Raw genomic sequence first — 25,806 nt, 5'->3', positions numbered from 1 at the left:
TTTTCAAAATCTACTTAATCATGGATTTAAAAAAAAGTCTGGATCAAGTACTTTTTTTTTTTTTAATAAATTTATTTTATTTATTTATTTTTGGCTGCATTGGGTCTTTGTTGCTGCGCGCGGGCTTTCTCTAGTTGTGGCGAGTGGGGGCTACTCTTAATTGCGGTGCGCGGGCTTCTCACTGCGGTGGCTTCTCTTGTTGCGGAGCACAGGTTCTAGGCACGCGGGCTTAGTTGCTCCGCGGCATGTGGGATCTTCCCGGACCAGGGCTCGAACCCGTGTTCCCTGCCTTGGCAGGCGGATTCTTAACCACTGTGCCACCAGGAAAGCCCTGAAGCAAGTACTTTTTGACTTCTAACTCCAAAGTCAGAACATTTTACCAATTTGAAAATGCTTCCCATGCATTCTAATTGTAAAACTGTAACCCATTTTTCTACTCTTTTCTACTTTCTTCAGAAGAGCCTAAAAAGTTCCTGGATTAAAAGAGGGCATTCCTAAGAATGATGATAGTGAGCTCAGGTACTAACAAAGAGTCTTTTAAAAATGATATTTCGATTGTCTTCAGTTTTCTAACTCATTATTTTCTTTACAATGGTAAATTTGCTTGAATTTTGTCTGTCCAATTAAACACTTTTCAATGACATCTATTTTTAACTTTCCTTTAAAATTCTCTGTGAGCCCTACTTCCTGATTAAAGCTGTCTGCTCATCAGCTCTAGAGGACTGCGCTGGTTTTGCCTGTCTAGCCCTTTCCCCCTGTTTAGGTACAGAACCCTCCTCTCTGTAATGAACCCACACCATGCACTTCCCATGGGGCTGAGCCCAGCTGCCTCACTGACCCAAGCACACACAGCGGTGGAGATCTGTCCCAGCCCCTGCCCAGCTGGAGTCATTACTCTCCCTGGATACAAAATTATTTTAGGGGTAAGCATATGATGCAAGCAGAGCCAATCAGATTCTTCCTAAAAATTTGCTGTTTGGATAAGGAGTGGACTTTCTCATCTTTTTAGATTATGAGCCAAGGGGATAGAGGCTTCAAAATACCAGCAGCTATCCCCCTATCAGACAGAGGAAACCCACTAAGAACAAAGCTAGCATTTGTAGAGAAGCAAAGCATAAAGACTAAGAAATCATCGTATTATATCATGTGAGCTTCTGGATCAAACTGGGCCAGTTTTATGAGCCAATATACTCCCTTTATATTTAAGCTCTTTGGAGTTGAATTTCTATCACCTGCAGTTGAGAAATTCCTAATTGAATCACCATCCATAGTTCTTATTTTATTGCTTTACCATGTTGTTCCTCTACCTTATTCCTTCCTTTTGAGGGGCGAGGGGGGCCTGTTTCCTATAGTATCCAGGGTCTTTTAATAATAGATGGGCCTCTATTCCCATCTTCCTATTTCTCAGATCCCTAGATAACTTGAAAAAAAATGAAGAATGAAGAAATCCACCAAGTTCATCATTTATTTTGGTTAAGTAAATTTATCAAAATCCTGCTGGCTCTGTTTTCCTAGATGCTTTCTTTGTACATGTCTCTCTGTCTCTAATCTCTTCAACATTTAAAAAATTTTTATATTTTGTATATATAATCCACCTCACTGCTCTATTCCTAATGATTAAAAACACTTACTGTAGTTTTAATACTTCTCTAAAAACAAGAAAAATAAAGAAGCCCTTCCCTCTCCCAGCTGACATACAAAAAGATGGAAGATGTTTTTTAATGTTAAAGGGAATATTCCAGTAAAAAGCCCCCAAAAGAATAAAATACAGAGAAATAACTGCTCTAGGGCTGATAATTTTCTACTACTGAGTTTAGCTATCATACAAATAATATCTAGGATTTACAGTATTATGTAATAGGTTAAATAGTAATCAGCTTGGAATAAGGTCATGCCTCTACCCCAAACATCAACTATCACTGAGGAAGATTTCCCTGTTTGTTGAAGATCTGATGCCTATTAGCACAATGGCTCTAAGATTATTCCCACCTAAATAGCATATTTTGCAATAGATAAATTCTCAAACTAACAAAGCCAAAGAGCAAGTCACTGAAATGATTCTAGACCGTTTTCTGCTCCTTTTATAGTATTAAACCTTTGAATTGTGTTGCTATTAACTAAGGGTTCTCCTGTTCATTTCATTACACCTTGTAGACTGTGGAGAGTATATTATTTCACTTAAAAGCTGACTTTGAGATAACTGGTATAAATGTGATTATATACCTGGACTCCATTTTGATGCCCTTTTTTTTTTTTTTTTTTAAAGAAGCCCTCTTCTTTCTTTCTTTCTTTATTTTTAAGAAGCTCAAGCTTCATGGATGGACCTAGAGATTGTCATACTGAGTGAAGTAAGTCAGGAAGAGAAGGACAAACATCGTATGATATTGCTTATATGTGGAATCTAAAAAAACGGTACAAATGAACTCATCTACAGAATGGAAATAGAGTTACAGATGTAGAAAATAAACTTATCGTTACCAAGGGGTAAGGGGGGGGAGGCATAAATTGGAAGACTGGGATTGACATATACACACTACTATATATAAAATAGATAACTAATAAGGACCTATGTATAGCACTCAATACTACTCAATACTCTGTAATGGCCTGTATGGGAAAAAAATCTAAAAATAGTGGATATATGTATATGTATAACAGATTCACTTTGCTGTACACCTGAAACTAACATGACATTGTAAATCAACTATACCCCAATAAAAATTTTAAAAAATTTAAACCACTAAAAAAAAAAAAAAAAGAAGCTCAAGCCAGTTGCATGGATCCTGTAAGGCTTTGTAATTAAAAAAAAATACGATTGAAATCAGAAGATTCAGGCTTAAATTTCTGTTCTACCACCTATGTATGTAGTTTTTGAATTTGGACATGTCAGAAATTTCTGAGTCTCACATCCCTCAACTGACAAATGGGATGAAATCTAGGTCACAGAATTATTGTGTGAATAAATGACTCAATATATGAAAATATACCTTGTAAAATATATACAGTAGGATACAAATATCAGTTATTTATATATACATAGCACACACACATATTTGTCTGGGTCAAGAGAATAATTTTGGAAAAGATTAATTTCAACTGAATACAAAAGGTTAAGGATGATTTAGTTATAAGCTTGATCAAAAGTTTTCTCTTATCAAGTAGTGGAATGCAATGACAGACACTGAATGCCTTTAGAAAGGCAGAACTGAAGAATTATATTACAGTTGCAGGGAGTACTGTAAGGGAAAATGTAAGACATATTCACATACAAAATGAGTGAACTAAGCATGAAGGTGAGAATATGAATGACTGTGACATACAAGCCCCTACTCTTGCTCCAAGTCAGTGTATTGTCCTAAAAATCTGTAACTAACTCTCTAGGCAATCAGGAAAATGGAAGTAATACCAGTTGGGCAATCTCCACTTAAAATTTTTCTTTTATTGCTATAGGATGCATGGCAATTTGTTTGTCATTCTCCACAAGAGACAGAGCCACCACACCCTTGAAAAGACCGTGTTTATAGAAATCTGGAAACACAATTTGCATTCAATTAGAAGTAGCTGTCTAACGGTGACAGGATAGAGTTCATATTTTGCCACCAATAAAGATCTGAAATAGGAATGCCATTTTTCCAGCTGAAAGTCATTTAGGAAAGGTCTGGGCAGTTCTGTCTACATTTCGAGTAGGTCAGTCAGTTACAGCTGAGGATGGAAGTAAGAACCGTAACTCTGAACTTCACCAGTGGACCAGCAGACCTGGTCCAATCTAATCAATACATAGCACAGCGCTATTCCCAAGGGACCATGTTGTATCTGATTATAACAAATGTCTCTGCAGACAAAAGACATTTTTTTCCTTCAGCTAGCTCTTTTAGGTGCCAAATTAAAGACTGAATTGTTCATTTCATTCAGAAATTTCAAAAAGGACTTCTTGATAAGTTCCTTTCAAATGCAGTCTTAGCTGAGAATATATAATATTTTGGAAAAGACAGTGATTTCTTGGCATACAACTTTCAGCACCACCATTTAGACTGAAAATCATCAACTCCTTTCCTCCTCCAACAATAAGGATATTTTCTTATGTTGTTCAAATAAAATGGTAGGACTCCCTTGATTTCCATTTTCTTCAAAGACACACGCATTTTTCAGGTACTGGCTGTCTTCCGTCTATAGAGGAGACCATCTAAAGCAAGGCTGTGCTAAATGATTCACATTCATTTTCTCATATTAGGCTTCTCAATATAGTTTGAGATAAACAAGGTTATACAGACAGAAACTGAGTCTTAAGGACATTAAATAAATTGCCTAAGAATACACAGTAATTAACAGCACTAGTATTTAGACTTAAGGACATGAGTCCATCTGACGTCTGTGTTCTTTTCATTCCCCCTCACCACCTGTCACGCTTTGATGGGTAACAAAGATTATATGGGCTCAGCTGGTTCAAAGCAATGCATTGACCTTAATCTGCCACACATATACCCAATCCACTTTGTATCAGAGACTACTTTTCCACCCATTCACAGAATCTCATTCATTTTCATATTACAGGCTTTTTTTGTTTTGAGGCAACAAAACCTCATGCATTACGGCAGGCTAGCGTACTGCCTGGGTTTGAATCCTGCTTGTGGGACTTTAGACAAAATACATCAGTTTCATCATTTGAAAAATGGAAGACGGTTTTATGGGAACCATGAATCAGCATCCATGTAAATCACCTTGCGCAGTGCCTGGCACAAAGTGAGCCTTCAATAAAGATTTGCTATTACTACTATTATTATTTGAAACATATATTTCAATTATTTAAGACTGTTTTCCAGAAACTTCTCTTTATTTTCTTTCCTATTACTATTCATTAGACTTTCCATTTTTGTTTCTCTCATTTTTATATTAAATTGGAATGGATGGGGCTTAATTCAGTAAAGTGGTTGGTAAAACAATTGTATTTTTTATAGCATTTGACAAAATTGTCTGCAAAATGGGGTCACCAGCAGCTGGCAATTCAGACAGAAATCATTAAGGTTTGTTTGTTCTAAACAATCCATTTACTTTTTTGCTGATGCTGTGTAAAGGAGGAACAAGACAGTCCTGCTGACTGTTTTATAAATTTCAAGTTATTTTCTACAACCTGTCACTTACGTGTAATAGGACACTCATTTAGCAAATTATTTATATGTTTTAAGTCACAGATGCCTCATTTACAAAAGAGTAAAATCAAATAAAGGAAATTAATGCTAATCTTTACCAGCAGATTATTATAAGAAACTTTAAAAAAATTTATAAATTAACAACTCTAAAAAGAGTGAAAGTATAATGCAAATTCCCAAATTCAAAAAGGAAGTAGTTAAAATTTGCCTTACAAAGGGAAGGATTAGTAAGTTTGCTATTTCACCAATATTTATAAAATGATAGGAAAAATAAATAGAAAGAGGGCAAAAATGATACAGCATTTGTAGGTGAAACATAAATCTCTTAAAATCTCCAGTCAAGAATGATTTCTGAATCGTTACAGTGATTTTAAAAAAATTATTTAAAAAATTTTAGATTAGAAAAATATTTTTCAAAATTTCTGACTAGCATTTCATGACATGGGAAAAACACTTATGGTACATTAAATAGATAGAAAGTGGAGAAGTAAAAAGCCAGAAGGAAGAACACTGATTTGAAGAAAATATACTAAAATACTAGCAATAGTATTTTGGATAGGTAGGTAGGCAATTTTAATTTTCTTCTTTTCATTTTCTTTCTACTCCACTGTGAGTTACAGAGGAGAAAAGGAGAACTTGAAGGGCTGCAGTGATCAGGGAAGGATACCGCAGAAGACACCTGGCATCCCAGACAGGGTTCTAAGCAAGGCCATGAACATGAACTACCACTGATAAACCCTCCCAAGATTCACCCAGAGGTGAGATGTTCTCAGAACCAGCACTGGCAATTAAGGGGACGTTTCCCTATAAAGGTGTGCACATTTGTACCGAAAGAACTGAAAAGTAATAAGGCTCCCTCACCCTGTTTTAACACCGACCCCCAAAGCACACCAAATCATTTTAATACACAACAGGTTTGCTGAATCCATACTACTTCAGAAAGGGTTTTCAAAATTTACTTTACAAAAGACACCAATGTCAACAGTTCAAAGAATGGAGGCCACACAGACATGATTACATTGTAATAGCACAGGTTGCTTTTCACATACGGAGATTTACACGTCTCCTTTCTGGCTGAAACACAGTGAAAAGAAACCTCTTCAGGGCTGATTATTTCTGACCTGTGTGAACTTATCCAAGGCCTCTGACTCTTTTATATATTTTGAATTTTTAAGTCCAGTTTATTGCGATTGCCGGTTCCTCAAGTTTCAGCTCCAGCCTTTACTAAGCTGTGTTTCCATCACAGCTCTGCTCCAGTGCAGAATTCCCCTGAACGCAGCCTTTGGATGAGCTGAGTACCTCATGCTGCTCTCACTGTTCTCACCAAGACTAGACTTAGGATCCTGCCACTATTGGTTTATATTTCCAAAGTACAGAGTATATTTTCACGAGATTAAAAAATGTATTCATACTAACACAACATTGTAAAGCAACTATACTCCAATAAAATTAATTAAAAAAAAACCTGGCCAAATCATAGAGTCTATTTAAATATCTTATTTCCATGGAAAACAGGGTAAATAAATAAACCAAAGCTTTATAAATGGAAGCAAATATTGTACTGTACCCTATACTATGAGTTGGTGGAGAAAAACGTTTTTCAAGTCTCTTGTAGTAATATGTGAGTGAACTTATCAAAATTGATGACACGCACACTCCATGCATGAAGTATATCACTCTTTCAGGGACATGATTAAATTTCATCTCCTGGATCACTGGGAAAGTGAGGGCATGAATCTTTCAGTGGTGTACAAGGGGATGATCACTTATTTCCTGAATTTTTCTTCCTCTTCCAGTTACGATTTGGCACAGGAATTATAGAAGTTGTGTCTCTTTTATTACATGTTTACTTACTTCTGGGACAAAACAAAGCTGTGCTCTTAAGTTATCACAAATAGAAGTCAACCGTAGAGAAAAAATAAAAAGTATTCATTAATCAATTCAGCAGTATTTACTGAGAGCCCACCATGAGTGGGAAGTGACGTATGGTACACTGAAATATTTTAACATAAAGGTACACAAAGCCTTCGTTCTTACTTTTAAATCTTTACCAAATATAAGGAACTAATTCTGCTGAGAGTTAGAGATCAGAGTCAGATTTCAAAATTATTTCTCTCTCAACAGTAGTATTGCAGTGAATAGAAATGTAAACTGAGAGATTCATTTCAGTTCCCTAAGTACTTTTTCCATTCCCAAACTACTCAGATATGCTTAAGGATCGCCTCCATTGCCCCATTAATGATAGCATGAAGGGTTCCAATTACAAGAGTTTCAATAACTTTCTTCAATGAATCATGCAGGGGAGAAATTATTCCCAGACAAAAGGCCAGAAAGAAAACCCTAGTATTTGCTTTTATATAATAAACACTCAAAAATAGAAAACAAAGCTCATCATGATTCCTCAATGCTAGTTAGCTAAAATCTACATAATTATACTAATCTTTTTGTAAGGAGAATTAAATAACAAATATCCAAACTCCCCAGAAGGGATTATCATTTTGGAGTATGTAATGAGTGTCCTTAGGGGAAGCCAATCTAGTCCTAGCATTTCATTTCCTGTTGATCTTAGTAGAATGTTGCCATCAGTGCAGTTAAACGATGCTTTATCTGGCTAAAGTATAGCCAAAACATCAACCTTCATGCAATAAAAAATATGTGTACCTTGTTTCGTTACAGCCTGGGTACCACCAACCCAAAGGGAATGGTTTTAGAACCAAACTGGATATTTAAACAGACTGGGAAAACTACTGAAGTTGCCAAAAGTAAATACTTTCTTTTCAAGTATTTTCTACCATGCTGATAGCCAAAGGAAATTGTTCATTAAACACACTCTCCAGGCTGGAACAGAATAATTGGGAATATCTATGTACTGAAGAGCTTATCAAACTGAGAATGAGTTTTAAATAAAGAGCTAAAATCAGGGAGAGAAAGACTGGAGTTATAAGTTTTATTTTCAAGGTCTGATAAATTCCCCTGTTGCATATCAAAATTTAATTCTACGCTATTCACAATTTATCAGTATCAAAACTATTTTTACTAGTCCTTGCTAACTTCTTAAGTTCCCCTGACATGGCACAAAGCACCAATCAATCTAACAGTTGTATACCTCCATAAACACAAAGCACATTTCACATTAAACACAGGAAAACTAATCTGAGATCTTGCCTAGGGACTTGCTTTCAAACATTTTCATAATTAGTCACTTGCTATAGAATTTGAATTGAGGGCATCTATGTATAGTTTCCTTACTCCATCACAGCAGACTTTATATGAGAACTGAGGTGCTTTGGAACAGAGGCCCCAAACAGCTGGGTATCATGCCTTAGGCCAGTTGCTGAAGGCATCAAGACACACTTAAAAAAAAAAAAAAAAGAAAAGAAAAGAAACAAAAAACAACCCACAGTGTTCTCTATTGCTCACCCAGAACTAGGCCTCAGAGGCTACGTGGCTATTTTCCAATATTTGAAGACATTACATTATCCTAAAACTACTACATATGTGGTATCTTTTAATATCCATATGTATCCCAAGGGGAGGGGATATCTGGTCGACCCCAACCATAGCAGGAGGTCATTTCTATTCCAAACAGCAAATACCATCCTGTTCCCAAACTTGATACCCCATCCCTCAATAAGGGCAGGGGAGAGACATGAACATAATCTTTGGAAGCAGATAACTGTCTTGGGTTAAAAACTAGTGAACAGAATATATAAATATACTTACATGAAGAAGTATTTGCTCCTTCTGTCGATACTGATATTCTAATGGGAGACTCTATAAAACATAAAAGTGGAATGAAGCTTTATTGAGTCATGCCACTTGGATTCTTAAATTAGAAATTTTGCCAGGCTTGGGTATCCTCTAGAAAAAGAGGCCTAGAGAATGGTGCAAAAGAAAAGCTGAAAGCATCTCCAAGTCAAAGGAAGATATATGCAATATTCAAAGACCACAAAGGAATGTTTCTGTAGGCCAGACCCAAAGACTTTAGAAAGAGATGCAAAAGGGGCTGGTCCATCTGCACAGATACCCCCAACACACCAACTGCTGTTCCAATTTCCTAAAACCACTACTCTGAACAGATCCACACTCCAGGTGAGACAGATAATTCCTTCTCTTAGGTTGGTCTTGATTTTAAGAAACATGAAACCAAAGAGAACAATCCCCATTTTCAAAGAAAGAATGAAAGGCAACGTTCATGCTTAGAGGGGGGGAAAAAAAAAGAAGAAGAAGAAGAATGACAATATTTTCAGGCGAACTGCTCTGCATAAACATCTTGGCCAAACATGGTGCTGACTAAAGTCCATGCAAGGTCCACTAGAGCAATTACTTCAGGATTGGATAAAATGTGCTAAATAAATACATAATACAGTCATTGGGTATGTACAGTAGCATGACTGTCTTAGGTAGCAAGGATAAAGGAAGGAAAACCAGTACTTAAGTAAAGCAGAGCATAAAACATACCTCATGCAGAAAAAAAGCATGGGACCTAAGGGTTTTTATGAGTAAGAAATAAGAACAACTCAGTATCAAAAAAGGATTCTTTGCAACCAGAAATTCAGCAACCAGAAAGTTATAAAGATTCAAGTCATATCAGAAAGTAATAGTTACAGTCACTCCAAATTCCCAAGGCAAGCACCCCATGAATTTAAAAGCTCAGGTTTGTAACAGCATCTACTGGGGTCGGATAATGAAGTCCTTACATTAAAGAAATGCCAGCGTGAAAGGTGAGGAAATTCAGAAACTCTACAAATTTTTTCTTTTTTTTCTTTTTCTCTCCCTCTCTCCCTTCTCTCTCTTTTTTTCTCTTTCTATTACTCAGAAAAGTAAGATTCTCTTAAACTCCAGGATCATTCCACCTTACAACACACATACTTACATCTTAGTAATGACAAATAAATATGCCCTCAATACGGCCAAAGAGGTCTAGGACATAGAGAAAGTTAGCTTTTATGATTTTGTACAATGGCTTTGAAGGGAAGAGGCTAAACTGGGGAAGGTAAGCTAGAAAATGGCTGTGTTAGATCACATGGCCTCCAAGAGCTTCAACAAGGTAGAGGCCAGAATGAAAAAAAAAAATCAATGAAGCCAAAGCATTAACTATGGGGTAATGAAAAGAATACTGAGCTTGAAGTGTCTGCTCTCCCACTTGCTGAGATACATGACTCAACATTTCTACTGCTTCGGTTTTCTGATCTGTAAAATGAAGAAAAATACTGCCTTGTTTCACAAATCTGTTGTGATTATCAAATGAGACGTACAAATCTTTGTAAACTGTGAAGTATCATGCGAAAAACAAGTTACCATCAAACCTCTGAAGTGAGTTCTGAGTCTAGGTCTCCAAAAACTTGTTCCCAACTAAATGTTTATTTTTAAATATTCTAAGGTTCTGTTTACTATAGAACTGCAGAGGTTAAGAAAAAGCAAGAAAAAAACTTAAATTCGCAGTAGATGAATTACATTCACAGCTAGTGGAGAAATCAATGAATTAGGGTTATACATGTGTTTAGCGGAGTTGGGTTTTAAGTAGCGAATATATACTCAGACCACAACTGCTATCAGCAAATATTATAGGCAAGTGACAAACAAACGAAAACAAACCAAAAAAAAACCAAAAATCAAACAAAAAAAGCAACAGCATTTTAACAAGTCAGGCCTATAACAGTGTTTTTGTTCAAGTTTAGTGACCCACAACTGATCATTAAGAGCCCAAAGGTCAGAGGTCAGACACTGATACATTATCCAGGAATAAACTCTGATGGATGAATGAGGGCAGAGACAGCTAAGAGAAGCACCTAGAAAGATATAAAAACTGAAGTTACAACCCAGATGTCTCTTTTCCTGGTCTAACATCCCTAAGTTGTATCTAGGTTTCTTTTTCTCATGCATGCCTCTTGGGTCCAAGTTCAGACACACAGCAAGAACTGGACTCCTTTAAGTAAAATCCAAAAAGGCAGACTGAGCCGGAGAAAAATACTGGAGCAGAAAACAAGAGCAGCTGAAATGTGGATGCAGAAGGGGTTCTGATTAGTAGAAGGAACAGCCAGCTGTGATGCCTGTCGTTCTGGTTAGTAAAACTTGACGAGCTTATTTTCCTTACCTGAAGACACATACGCTGTCTCAGTTGAGGCTGGCATGCCAGTGATGATCTCTGCAAAAAAGAAAAGGTGATAGGACATTATGATGTACAGTCAGGAGGCTGGGAGCCAGTTCCACAGCCTTCCTTCAAATAAAAAACGTGTGTAAAGGTAGAAAGTACTGCAAGGGGATGATGAAAGCCCAGGCCTCATCCATACAGAGAGTGAGAAACGCAAAAAAAAAGACTATCCAGATAAGTAGTTCTTCTTTCTTGGGCAAACAGCATGAGATGGGCTGTGACAGAATAATTAGGAAGAATTCCCTGCCCCCACTGGGGTCAGTGAAGAAGAATACATAGCAAAGAGGCTGGGGGCTCCTCTTCAGAAAAGAAGACAGAAACGGCAAAACCAAGAAAAATCAAAGCTGGAAGATCAAAACTGTGGTCAAAATTTTTAAATGTTAGATCTTTGGAGAATTACATTTCTGTCCAAACCAAAAGCAAGTCATGTTTCTAGTTGGGATTGATGAAAAACATCAAGTTCTGGTATCAAACGCTACATAAAATTGCCCGTGGTAATCAAGATGGGTGTCTTTATCATTTCAGCTACTCAGAGCAGGGCACAGAGCAAGTAGGTAGCTCCCAACTCAAGGAAATGCAGAATTAACCTGTACACTTCTGGATGCACCATTATCATGGGAATTGTGACGGTACTGTTCAAACTTTGACTTGTTTTCTTACCACCTTTATGAGGGAATAAAGGATGAATACATTGTCTAATTCTGTATTCATCCAGTCCTTCCAAAAAGGGCTTCAGTTCGTTAGAATCTAATGTTTTCAGTGAGGCATAGGTTTATTGGACGTAGAGATGCAATGGTGGATATTATTCAACTTTCATTGTGTGTATAATTATTGTCAAATGATTTACTATTTATTAACCAGGACAAAAACAGAAGTTGAATCTGTTGTGATATATATATTACGAAAGTTACTAGATCCTACTAAAATCCTAAGTATGTCATATATTATCATTTTCTGTTGGAATTAATAGCCTGTTAGTCATGGAGTTGGAAATGTTCATGATCAGTATAATCATCTTTAAATATAGTTATGACCACTTAGGGCTTCCATGATAGAACTAGTCTAGTAGGTAAGATGAATTAATTTAAGTGGCAATATTTCTTCAAGCTGAGAGGCTCTAGGGGTAAATGGTTTAGTGGAATTGGAAAAAAAATGGCATGTGAGATTCAGCAGGATGTTTAAGAATAAGCATCAAGTTAAATGTGAGTATATATAAACATCAGAAATATATCTTTAGTAAGACCAGTTTGTGTTTTTTCCTCATACAATTTAAATATGGATGGTCCTCTCTAATGAAGCATTAGGAAGACAAACCATTCAAGGTGCAAGATTATTATCAAGCCACCAGTCGCCTACATCGGCTCTTACACCCACTAAAAATGGGATACAGTGAAAAGAATCAGCATGTGAGGGTGTATGATGTCCTTGGGACTTTCACAAGCAGCAGGCATTAAAGAGGATATTCTGAGTTGGTGCTATGGTGTATCTGTTTCTGAAGTGGCTACAACTAGCTTTCTTCTTATGGGCTGTAGAAAATGATACGGTTTTTCTTCCGGGAAAATTTAAACAGATAGAAACATTTCTATCAAAGATTGACAGCATTTGTTTTTCTCTATGAGTAGCTAGAAGAAGATCCAAGTTTCCAAGCAAGTACCCACATTGGGAGAGATGCTTTCTCATTCTGTTCACGGGACTCATCAATGACACAACAGCCAGACTGAAGTAAGAAGCTCAGGGTCATAAGAATTGGGCAAAAATCCCCATCCTGGTATGAGTATCAAGACTCTTTTCACATTTATTTTTGACAAACTAAGTAGTCCCCTGTGACCTTCCAAAAAATAAACAAAACTAAAACCCCAGAATCAGAGCTATTCTATCTTCAGCATAAAAGATCTCAATGGGAAGAAAGGTTAACCATAACATTTCCTTGTTTCATTGAATGATACATAAAAATACCAGAACAGGAGGTTAGTACAAAAATGTATCTACATGTAGACAACTTAAAATAACCTCCCTTTCTAAAATTAGAGTTTATCCTGGAGACCTTAAAAATATCTTTAATGATTACGGTTCAAATAAAAAACTTTTGAATTATCTTGGGGGTAATACAAGCTCAGAACTTCTATACTTCTACACTAAAAGAATCTTGCTAATAAGAAAAGTTAATCTTTTTGATTAAAACCACTCAGCAAACATTTTTATGTGTTTTGGATAGAATTCATAGATTGAGAAAACAACCTTTTGTTATAAGGGTGATTGAAAATAATTTTGTTACAATTACAGATTTTAAAAAAATTATCAAGTCCTGAAATCTCCTTGATGTTTATTTAAGCAACACATCTTTCCCTTTAGTAATTTGGTATATTAAATTTGTTAAATTTATAAAGGACACCCCCTCCATTACTGCAAATTAATAGGGATTTAGAATCATCAAGAATTGAATACAGCTGAGCAATTTATGCTGAGTAGGCAAGGAAACATATGGAACATTAGTTTATTTGTAATGTTCGAGTGCTTTTTTAATAAACTGGATCTGTTCTCAAGAAAAAGTGGCAGTGCCTGAAAAATAACACCTTCTGGAAAGGAATTTTTCTAATTATTATGTATGCATGGCTTGTTTGAGATTTCATCATGAGCACAATATACTAAACATAACTATTTAGCAAAATACACATAAACAAATACAAGCATACATATGTCTGTGTGAATTTAAATATGCAATTATGTGACTCTTCATTATTCTAAAATCACAGGTCATTATTGTGTCTTCAAAAATTGTGATCAAGTCATTTTTTTTAAGATTTAAGATGGGCATACTTATTAGCACTGGTAAAAATGACTTTGAGCATCTGAATTCTTGCTCATAATCAGAGCTTAGTCTTAAGCAACTGAGAAATTTTGAAATTAACAAATGGTGTAGAGGCAGGATGGATACCATGCATTGAAAAGACAGCTCTTTTCCACTCATATTACTCTTCCTTATTACACTTCATGGGAATCCTACATAATGCAACATACATGGAGACTGCTATACAAACTATAAAACATATTTTATGTGCTTCTTAGTATAACTATAGGTTGTTCACCAATATCATGGCATTTCTAACAACACTGTCAATGTGGGTTACCCACATGAGCTAATTTTTTAAAGGGCCAATTGATATATTAATCAAATTTTGTGGAAATATTTTTTTCTGCTCATCTAAAATGAAACAGATATTTTATTGCTAGGAGCCCAATTGCTCCTATGGGATCTTGGATCTCACTCAAATGATTTTTCTCCTGATTAAAACAAGAAAACCTAGTAGAAGATATGATTGATTAGTTGTATATTCGCCTGCATTAATCTTTTAAAAGACAGCAGTACTTAATTAATTTGAAAACCAGTTACATCTATTATTCTCTTCCCTAATCTGCTGCCCAGGAGTTTTTATAGAGCTTCTTAGCTAAGAATTAATGACTAAATTAAGGTTTCCTCTATAAAGACCAAGCCAAATAAGATACAAATTAAAATCAACATACAGTGTATGATCTGTGTGATCATGGTGTATGTGGCCTTTTAAACTACTATATTTGAATTCATGAAAGGAATCCACCTGTAATCCATCACGTAATGATGATTGCCTGTGAGATCCTGTTTTGCACGAAAACTCAATTGGACTTTGGTAGACTTACATAGTCCCAGAAGTCATTAGCAGACTGCATAGGTTTATATCTGTCTACTGTATGACAGGTTCTTTTTTCCATCTAAGGTAGGGATTAAAAGGCATTGGAAATGACCGAAAACATATAAATTTCTAAAATGCTTAACAAAACAATTAGCTATATGTACATTCTTTCCTAAATGCTTGAAGATATTGGAAATATGGTCATTGTTTCACTCAAGCATATAATGATTCAAGGGCAAATTCACAGTTTTTTCGTATTATTTCATTTATATCTAGTTGTTAATCTAAGCAGATCTAAACAATGGATTTCATTGCAGGAAGTTTATAAGATTACATGGAAGACTTTTATGATCTGTGCTATTTATTCTAATAGTTCTCCGGCTGTCATAATGGGATTAAAAATAGTGTCAAACAGCAAGCTCATCTTGCTAAATTTTTCTTTTTTTTCCTAAGGAGAAAAGAAAACACAGTCTCCCATGCATTTTTCCTTCTAACTCCTGCCATCCCTCCTAGAATCTTGTCCTAAAGTATGAATGTCTAAGTGCCAAGAAGGCACCTGTGTGAGAATTTAAGTAAATCACAAGAAATCCTTTGCATAGAATGAAATTAGGATAATTAGCTCACAGCCACATACCAGGATCTTTCATCAAGGCAACCTATATAGAAATTATCAATTTGTAGTTACATACTTACCAGAGAAACGAGTTAGACCGCACAAAATAACTAATATTTCATAGATAATATAATTAAAATCTCAAGGGGAGTTCTACATAATATAATATTTTGGGAGCATGTTCTTATTTTTAAGTCTTTTTTTTCTAGGACACCCCTCCCCCATAGTGGGTGTGGGGAGATTCTTGAGAATTCTACTCTCTCAGCCCAAGTCAACAGTAAATACACATTTAAGAAGAGATGGTTTATCACCCTGATACCAAAACCAGACAAAGATGTCACAAAAAAAGAAAACTACAGGCCAATATCACTAATAAACATAGATGCAAAAATCGTCAACAAAATACTAGCAAACAGAATCCAACAGCACATTACAAGGATCATACAGCATGATCAAGTGGGGTTTATCTCAGGAATGCAAGGATTCTTCAATATACGCAAATCAATCAATGTGATACACCATATTAACAAATTGAAGGAGAAAAACCATATGATCATCTCAATAGAGGCAGAAAAAGCTTTCAACAAAATTCAACACCAACTTATGATAAAAACCCTCCAGAGGGAACTTACCTCAACATAATAAAAGCCATATATGACAAACCCACAGCTAACATCATTCTCAATGGTGAAAAACTGAAACCATTTCCACTAAGATCAGGAAAAAGACAAGCTTGCCCACTCTCAACACTATTATTCAACATAGTTTTGGAAGTTTTAGCCACAGCAATCAGAGAAGAAAAAGAAATAAAAGGAATGCATATTGGAAAAGAAGAAGTAAAACTGTCACTGTTTGCAGATGACATGATAATATACATAGAGAATCCTAAAGATGCTACCAGAAAACTGCTAGAGCTAATCAATGAATTTGGTAAAGTAGCAGGATACTAAATTAATGCACAGAAATCTCTTGCATTCCTATACACTAATGATGAAATATCTGAAAGAGAAATTAAGGAAACACTCCCATTTACCATTGCAACAAAAAGAATAAAATACCTAGGGATAAACCTACTTAAGGAGACAAAAAACCTGTATGCAGAAAACTATAAGATACTGATGAAAGAAATTAAAGATGATACAAACAGATGGAGAGATATATCATGTTCTTGGACTGGAAGAATCAACATTGTGAAAATGACTGTATTACCCAAAGCAATCTACAGATTCAATGCAATCCCTATCAAACTACCACTGGCATTTTTCACAGAACTAGAACAAAAAATTTCACAATTTGTATGGAAACACAAAAGACCCCAAATAGCCAAAGCAATCTTGAGAAAGAAAAACAGAGAGCTGGAGGAATCAGGCTCCTTGACTTCAAACTATAATACAAAGCTACAGTAATCAAGACAGTCAGCTATATACATATAGCTGACTCACTTTGTTATATAGCAGAAATATAGATCAATGGAACAGGATAGAAAGCCCAGAGATAAACCCATGCACATATGGTCACCTTATCTTTGATAAAGGAGGCAAGAATATACAATGGAGAAAAGACAGCCTCTTCAATAAGTGGTGCTGGGAAAACTGGACAGCTACATGTAAAAGAATGAAATTAGAACACTCCCTAACACCATATACAAAAGTAAACTCAAAATGGATTAAAGACCTAAATGTAAGGCCAGACACTATAAAAATCTTAGAGGAAAATATAGGGAGAACACTCTATGACATAAATCACAGCAAGATCCTTTTTGACCCACCTCCTAGAGAAATGGAAATAAAAAAAAAAAAAAACAAATGGGACCTAATGAAACTTAAAAGCTTTTGCACAGCAAAGGAAACCATAAACAAGACAAAAAGACAACCCTCAGAATGGAGAAAGTATTTGCAAACGAAGCAACTGACAAAGGATTAATCTCCAAAATATACAGGCAGCTCATGCAGCTCAATATCACAAAAACAAACAACCCACTCCAAAAATGGGCAGAAGACCTTAATAGACATTTCTCCAAAGAAGATATACAGATTGCCAACAAACACATGAAAGGATGCTCAACATCACTAATCATTAGAGAAATGCAAATCAAAACTACAATGAGGTTATCACCTCACACCAGTCAGAATGGCCATCATCAAAAAATCTACAAATAATAAATGCTGCAGAGGGTGTGGAGGGAAAGGGAACCCTCTTGCACTGTTGGTGGGAATGTAAATTGATACAGCCACTATGGAGAACAGTATGGAGGTTCCTTAAAAAACTAAAAATAGAACTACCATACGACCCAGCAATCCCACTACTGGGCACATACCCTGAGAAAACCATAATTCAAAAAGAGTCATGTACCACAATGTTCACTGTAGCACTATTTACAATAGCCAGAACATGGAAGCAACCTAAGTGTCCATCAACAGATGAATGGATCAAGAAGATGTGGCACATATATACAAGGGAATATTACTCAGCCATAAAAAGAAATGAAATTGAGTTATTTGTAGTGAGGTGGATGGACCCAGATTCTGTCATACAGAGTGAAGTAAGTCAGAAAGAGAAAAACAAATACCGTATGCTAACACATATATATGGAATCTAAAAAAAAAAAAGTGGTTCTGAAGAACCAACGGCAGGACAGGAATAAAGATACAGACATAGAGAATGGATTTGAGGACACGGGGAGGGGGAAGGGTAAGCTGGGATGAAGTGAGAGAGTGGCATGGACATATATACACTACCAAATGTAAAATAGATAGCTAGTGGGAAGCAGCCGCATGGCACAGGGAGATCAGCTAGTGCTTTGTGACCACCTAGAGGGGTGGGATAGGGAGGATGGGAGGGAGACGCAAGAGGGAGGAGATATGGGGATATATGTATATGTATAGCTGACTCACTTTGTTATATAGCAGAAACTAACACAACATTGTAAAGCAATTATACCCCAATAAAGATGTTTGGAAAAAAAGAAAAGAAGACAGAGTTCGGCCATGTGGCAGTTTATAACCAGAGTAGAGCGTTTTTTCTCTCTGAGAGCATGTTTCTGTGCAACCTCTTCCCAGAATCTTGAGGGACAGGGATGTGACAACACGAAGGTAGTGAATTTGAGTCCCCAAGAGCTCAGGACCTGAGCTGAGACTTCTGGGATAACCAGTCTTGATCTGAATATAGCAAATTCACAGATGACTGTAGAAGAAGGTGAACATCAGAATGATTCCATATTTTCCTTTGGTGGTACTACAAGTAAGCCCTTGAGGTGTAGGAAGAAAAGAGAGTCTCCCAGTATACAGAATGCACTGGCCTTGTCTATCCTGGTGCCTGATGAGTACAGGCTCTGATGACCTGCACATCTGACCCACTTCCTCTGAAAAGAGAGGGCGTTTCTAGGCAGCCACGTTTCTGGCTTCACTATCCTGGGTGAGCCCATGGTGGGGACCTGATTAGAATACATTGATGATTTGTAAGCTCTCTGGATCTTCTGATGTGGTCTGGCATAGTCAGCTCTGCCAGTCAGATTCTTGCTATGGGGAATTTGATTTAGGAACTGAGGAAACAATCACACAGTAGGAGTCAAAACTGAAAGGATGCCTTCAAAGGAGCCATGAAGAAGAATATGGCCAAATGGAATCATAAGCAGGTCAAAGTTTGGAATTATAAAGAAGCATATTTGAAAGCAGGAGAGGTTAGAAAATCTAAGAAACAGAAGATTCAAGAACATATCTGAGGCACATGAAGGAGAGACTTGAGAGAAAAGCCATAAATTCCTGGTGTTTAAACTCATAGATACACCCTGGGTACCATTTTCTCCTTGAGTCCCAGTTATAATGGAGTTCTAGTTCTTCCCAATGGAATCCCCCTCTCTTGATGCCTCACACCAGTTTTTCAGTTTTCGTTCTTCACAAACCAAGGAGTCTACCTTAAACGTTCACAAACACAGAGTCTGGTATAGAGTAAACTATACTGGACCGGGAATTAAATAATTTAAGACACATCTTAAGTCCCCATTTCTTTTTAAATACAATGAGAGGGTTGGATAAGGATGAACTAGTCCTAACATTCTAAGAAGAAAATAAAAACAACCACCTTATACTGTAATTGACATTCTTTGTTCTCCTCCTTCAGATGCTTTCAATAAGCCAATAGGAACCCAGTCCTTAAGGAATTTTAGTTGGTTGTTTAAGAATGACTTCCTTACAATACTCCGTGAACTTCTCTTTATTCTTGTCAGGTAAAAAAGATTCATTATCCAAAACACCCCTACCTTCATTTCTCTACACTTTATAATTGGTCAATACTACATTCAAATTCAAGACCAATTCTTGAATGAATTAATATGGAAAAATAAGTTGGATGTCTCTCCTATGAAAGAAATGTGAAAAGCCATATTATCAAAACTTCAGCACCCCGAAATTAATTTTAAAATTCTATTAATTCTATTAATTAATTATTTAATTCTATTTTCCTGGGACTTTACAGTATGCATAACTACACAAATCTAATCGTGTCCAAATCATAATTCAATAGCCTTTACCACGAGGACACAGATTGAGCCAAACAAGCAACTGACAAACTGAGAACAAGCTATTAAACATGGTATAATAGAAAGAAAAGAATAAGCCACTGAAATTTTAAATTTGTGTTTCAAGTTGCATCCCATAAAATTCTAAGTGGGGAAAAATAACACGAGCAAAACTCTATTGCTTAACCTGTGCTGATTAAAAAGTAAAGCGATGTTATGTTTACTCTTAAAAATTTTAAATGGTAAATGATAAACACGACCCCTAAGAGTAGTAAGGGAGCCCACTTTTCACTGTTGTCCTTTATTCTCTGTGGAGGGAGGTATTTAAAATGAAAGTAATGAAGTTTGATTACACTGCAATAGAGCAGTTCATTGGGAAGTCCACAGAAGACTTAGGAATTAACCTGGATTTTCCCCACCCTGTTCCATATTTGTATCTCACTCCCTTCTCCTTATCCTGTTATGTCAACTGATATAAACAACATCAGTCTCCTAAGGAGTTAACCCCTGAAGTTACTTTTACTCTTCCCTTGCTGGTTTCGCAATTTTATCTTATCACTTTAAGAGATCAGGCCTTTGCAGTGGACATTCTTTCTCAGCACCTGCCTAGAAGCAGTGCAGTTAGGCTTCGTTTTATAACAGATGACAGGGCTTGTGAAGGCAGCTGTTCAGTGCCGTAATTCAAAACAGCACCAAGGGTTCTGAAGCAGCGTTTTATTGTTTCAAGAGATTTAGATGCTCACTGCTAGCTCATCATCAGCTTCTACAGACGACTCCATCAAGTTGTACAGTGCTAGGGGATCAGGAACAGACAGCCACCAGCTGTGGGGCTTTGCCCTTCCTCAGATAACTCAGAGAGGTGGTCGGAAGATAGGGGCACCTTCTGCCTCCAAGTCATTCATTTGTTTAACAAACATCCCCTGACACTGCCCTCAGAGAAACAGAAGCTGAAGCCTATACATAGTAAAAAAGGCTTTGCCTCTAAGACTCCCTTAATTTCCGAATTAACAGGCCTAAAACAACCTGATAGGCCTAACTTTCTACTACCTAGAGTCAGATGTATATAAGAACATAAAAACTGCCAGGACTACGTCAGGATTGTATTCTGTTTATACACAAATGCACACACACACACACAGAACATATATTCATACATAATACACATATGTATGTAAATATATACAATATACATATATTCTGTATATACATATGTATTCTGTACATAAATTATATGTATACACATATTCTGGTTTGATAGAGCAAAAAACTTACCTGCTCTCCCTGACTAACTTAAAGTGGAGGTATAATCTCTTTCTTTTAGCAAACCATCCTGTCTCTGCTATTGATGACGCTATTCAAATCCTTTTTTAAAAAATCTATGTATATTTCAGGTCTATTTCATGTCATGAGTGAAGAGCCTTATGGAGGACCCGTAAGATACTTGAAATGCATGGTTTTCCCTTCACGATTTTTGTTTGTTCACAATGAGATTTAACACACCGATGTATTACACGTCTTACCACATACCTTGATGACTCCTCTCAGAGACTGAGAAATAGCACATAGTAGGTGTCTCTTACCATTTGCATCCACAATGGTGATATTGGCAGAAGCACTGTCGTTTCCTAATTTGCTGATCACTTTGCACATATATTCTCCAGAATCAGCCAGTGATGCTTTGTTAATGCGAAGTTCTGACTTCCTGTAAGACCAGGGCCAAAGCGGTTGTAAGTATATTTCACAGAAATACAATGACCATCAAAATAAAGCCTCTATAGTTTCAGAGTTCTCAAACTCCCCCTTCCCACTCTACGCACACCATGTTAAAACACAACTGACTAGTACACAGATGTGTGATTTTACCAAAAGTGAGATACATCTCATTTAAATTATACCCTGGACATAGTCTTAATTTTATCACCCAGCTCAGCAATTTAAACAAATTCTTTTCTAATTTTTCTTTTTATTCCTCTAGCACCACCACTAACTACATTATGCCTCAGAATTCTTTTTCACCCAAACGATAAATTTTCTTTCCTCTCTGTATCTCAGTGTCACCAGCCACTAGGGTTAAGGAAAATAAAAAAGTGTAAAGCCATTTCTTATAAATCTGGTAAGGACAGATACTTAATGAAGGCTAGACTAGATTAAAATGCTCTGCACTTCTTTTCCCAGCAGAGTGACATCAGGAATTATGTTAATTTTGAACGGAGAGGATTTATCACTTCCAAAAGAAAGGGAATTTGTCATTCTTTAAAAAGATTCTCATTGCTGGGAGCACAGTACCACACAAATGGTTCTTAATATTGAAATAAATATTCATGCAACAATAGCACACACTTTTATAAAACTACATATTAAATCAATATTTGGCACTCTTTGAGCACGGGCCACACTGTGATTTGCATCTGTCTAAATGCCTTACTATTGCACATAGCCTATAATTTAAGCAGTCTCTATGACTTAAAAACTCAGGCCTATTGGGATTGGCACAGCATTTATTAAAGCCTTTTGATAGCTAGTGGGAACCTGCTGTATAGCACAGGGAGCTCAGCTCTGTGCTCTGTGATGACCTAGATGCGTGGGATGAGGCGGGAGGGACGTCCAACAGGGAAGGGATATATGTATACATACAGCTGATTCACCTCGTTGTACAGCAGAAACTAACACAACGTTGTAAAGCAATTGTACTCCAGTAAAACATTAAAAAAAAAAAAAAAATACAGTGTCCTTGTATACAGGAGCCTGGTACTGACTGCCTGGGCTCTTGAGAGGAGGACATCAGGGAGAAAACGCAGGAAGCAAAGACAGCAACTCAGAATTATATGCAAACCTCCCGTAAACTACACCTTCCTAATTTTTAAGTGAATTTTCTGGTCTTCTTGTCAGATAACATTATTAATCAAGTTGGACCAATTGTTCAAAATTTAATTTCTACTCTTCTCCTCCAGTCTACTGAATTGAACCACCCCTACCTGCCTTCCATGTTGGTACTTTTGCTTATTATTTCTTTTACCTAGAATGGGGGCCCCATATTTCTACCCATCAAGATATTAGCTGATCTTTAAGGACCACCTCATGAGCCAGTTCCTTCATCAAGCCTTTCATGATCATGTACCTGGAGCTGCTCTCTTTTTCTTTTTTCTAAATTCTGCCAGCCTTGAGTACCTCTCTCATGAGAATCTTCTTAAAGAAACATGGTAATCAAATTTACAGTTAACATTAATTTACAGTTAATCTTAGAGGGATAGTTCTTAAAATCAAAATTTTCCTAAAAGACCTGGGCAGTGTTTACTGGAATACTATTCCAAGGAATGTAAATAAATGTTATGCTTAAAAACAGAAAGAGAAAGAGAACAAGGGGAAAAAAATGTAATTTTCTATGCTGAAATAAGTGTTGCATTAAACAAACTTAGAGTTCTTTACAACCTACCTCTTAGTCATTTTATGCAAATAGTTACAGTGAATTTCTAAGGCAGGCATGACAAGTGACTAAGGAATCCTTTCTGTAGAGACACCCTTGGGAATTCTAGGACTGAGCATCAATGGGCCAAGACCAAGAATCAATTTAATCAAGATAAGCATAACAAATACATTCAGGTTCAAAAATCAGTAGCAGAAATACAGGCTGGGAGGGATGAGCCTTGACAACAATATATACAGAAAAAAGGATTTCAATTCGCTACACGTTTAACATTACTCCATTTTAAACAACTATTTAAAAAAGAAGAGAAAAGAAATGTATGCACTGCTTGGCCAAATTAATATTAAAAGAGCACAAATCAAATTGGATAAAAGTCTCAATACACCGCTCACAGGCTGAATCACATCTAGAGTATTGCATTACGTTTCAAAGTGGCATTTGATTAAAAAAATATCAATAGCTAGAGGAGTTTAGAAGAGGGTGATCAGAATTGAATAGGGCCTAGAAATCTTATCACTAGAGAAGATGCTATTAAAGAAACAGAGGTTCCACTGGCAGGTAGCTATGAACAAGATATATTTAAATACATTTCATCGTTGTTATCTGGAAAAGGAAATTATTTGGTGAAGCTCTTAAAGGTAGAATTGTGTCTTACAGGAAAAAGAAGGCATATTTTGGATGATATATAAGGAAGAACCTTTTGAGCGCCCAAAAATGGATAGGGTGTCGTGTGAAAGAGTTAGGTTTTCTCTTTGGAAAGATTCAAGTCTGGATAGCCACCTGTCAAGCAATTCCTAACAAGAATATCTCTAGGCAGAGAAAGATTAAATTAGATCAGTGGTTTCAATTAGTTTTGAAAAAACAAACCCTGTTTTAAAATGAAAGCTTAAATGAGAGATGCACATTTAAAAATATTATGAAGGGAGAAAGTGTTTATGTCAAAAAGGTTGGTAACCCTTTCTTGCAGTTCAATGGAAACTCAAAATTCTCCAGGGACATGAAGGGCCCCTTTGAACTCTAATGATACATTTAACTATGAGATTCTTCAATCCCTGGATCTTAGAGCAGGAATGGGAAATAGTGAGAGAGTAGAAATAGACAAACCTTCTTAAAAATTATACACTGCAACAATCTGGGGCTTTAATAAGTATGGTTATAATAGTCTTATTTTACTGTCTTCAATAGGCTACCATATCTTGCCTAAAAGGAGAAAGTTAACTTGGAAGAATTAATGAACTCCCTTCCAATCACAAAATTAACTTTTTGCTCTTTGATGAGTTACCTGGGGATCTGGGAGGGGTGAATGTTTTGGTGGATTTTCATTTCTAAAAGTTTTAAAACAGTTAATTCATGTAACATGTTTAAAAAGATGCTTGAAATAGAGTAAGCTCCAAATAAGTGTTGGCTATTATTATAATTATATTCTACATTCCTGCAATTTTTAGATTTTTACAATAAGCATGCATTGGTTTGGAATAAGAAAAAAATAAAACAATGTAACAATAAATTAATACAAACAGTTATCAATATTAATTTCTTTTTCTTTTTTTATATCAAAATGCAAACTGTGTTCTTCTAATGAGTGCTCACTGACAAGATAGATTCAAGGCTCCCATAGCTACTATCTCGTTTTTCTTACTTAACTTGATTCTTCCACCATGTTTTACAGGCTAAGGCAACTTAAATGCATATAGAACTGATCACCTCAGTTTATAAAATTCCATTCCTCTGATCTCTAAGGAATCATATGAACTTGCGTGTGTGTGTGTTCAACACAGCTTTCAGATACTGTTGAATTGCCTATGATGAGAAGGGTAAAGAAGAGAGAGAGGGATTTCATAGTGCAAACTAGAGAATGTCACTTGCCATCTGGTTCTACCAGAATGAAGTCACTTGCCGCTGCAGCAACTGTGAAACTCTACAGAACCAGGCACTGCATAAAATGCCTCACATAAACGCTATGAAACAGGCACTGCGTATTCCCATTTTATACCCAAAGAATTTGAGACTTTCCTACGTATAAAGTTAAAATGACCTGTCAGAGTGGCTCAACTAATAAAAGAAGGGGATGTGTAGAAACCTTTTCTATTACAGAGTCAAAAAAACCTGGAACAATTGAAAACAGGAGAAATAATTCCTTAAAAAATTTTGTTAACTTGACCAAATCAATTAGAATCAATTTTAAACAAAATTAAGATGTGTAAGAACAGGGAATTCTCTGGTGGTCCAGTGGTTAGGACTTCGTGCTTTCACTGCCGAGGGCCCGGGTTCGACCCCTGGTCAG

General features: G+C 36.3%; 1 protein-coding gene across 5 annotated transcripts in view; it reads right to left on the bottom strand.

Annotated features, from left to right (window-relative positions):
* Positions 1 to 25,806, bottom strand: part of NRG1 (neuregulin 1) — a 1,020,731-nt gene that overhangs the window by 129,602 nt on the left and 865,323 nt on the right. For 4 of the 5 annotated variants that reach the window (XM_061177421.1, XM_061177424.1, XM_061177425.1 and 1 more), the window contains exons 3-5: positions 21,679 to 21,800; positions 11,245 to 11,295; positions 8,871 to 8,921 (exon numbers count right to left, since the gene is read on the bottom strand). In XM_061177421.1, the coding sequence (XP_061033404.1) occupies positions 8,871 to 8,921; positions 11,245 to 11,295; positions 21,679 to 21,800 (224 nt within the window). The remainder of the gene's footprint in view (positions 1 to 8,870; positions 8,922 to 11,244; positions 11,296 to 21,678; positions 21,801 to 25,806) is intronic. The other variant, XM_061177426.1, reaches the window with a different exon arrangement.

The sequence above is a fragment of the Eubalaena glacialis genome, chromosome 20, assembly GCF_028564815.1.
Source record: "Eubalaena glacialis isolate mEubGla1 chromosome 20, mEubGla1.1.hap2.+ XY, whole genome shotgun sequence".
Classification (NCBI taxonomy): domain Eukaryota; kingdom Metazoa; phylum Chordata; class Mammalia; order Artiodactyla; family Balaenidae; genus Eubalaena; species Eubalaena glacialis.
Note: the sequence above shows the minus strand (reverse complement) of the source record. Positions and strands in the feature narration are given on the sequence as shown.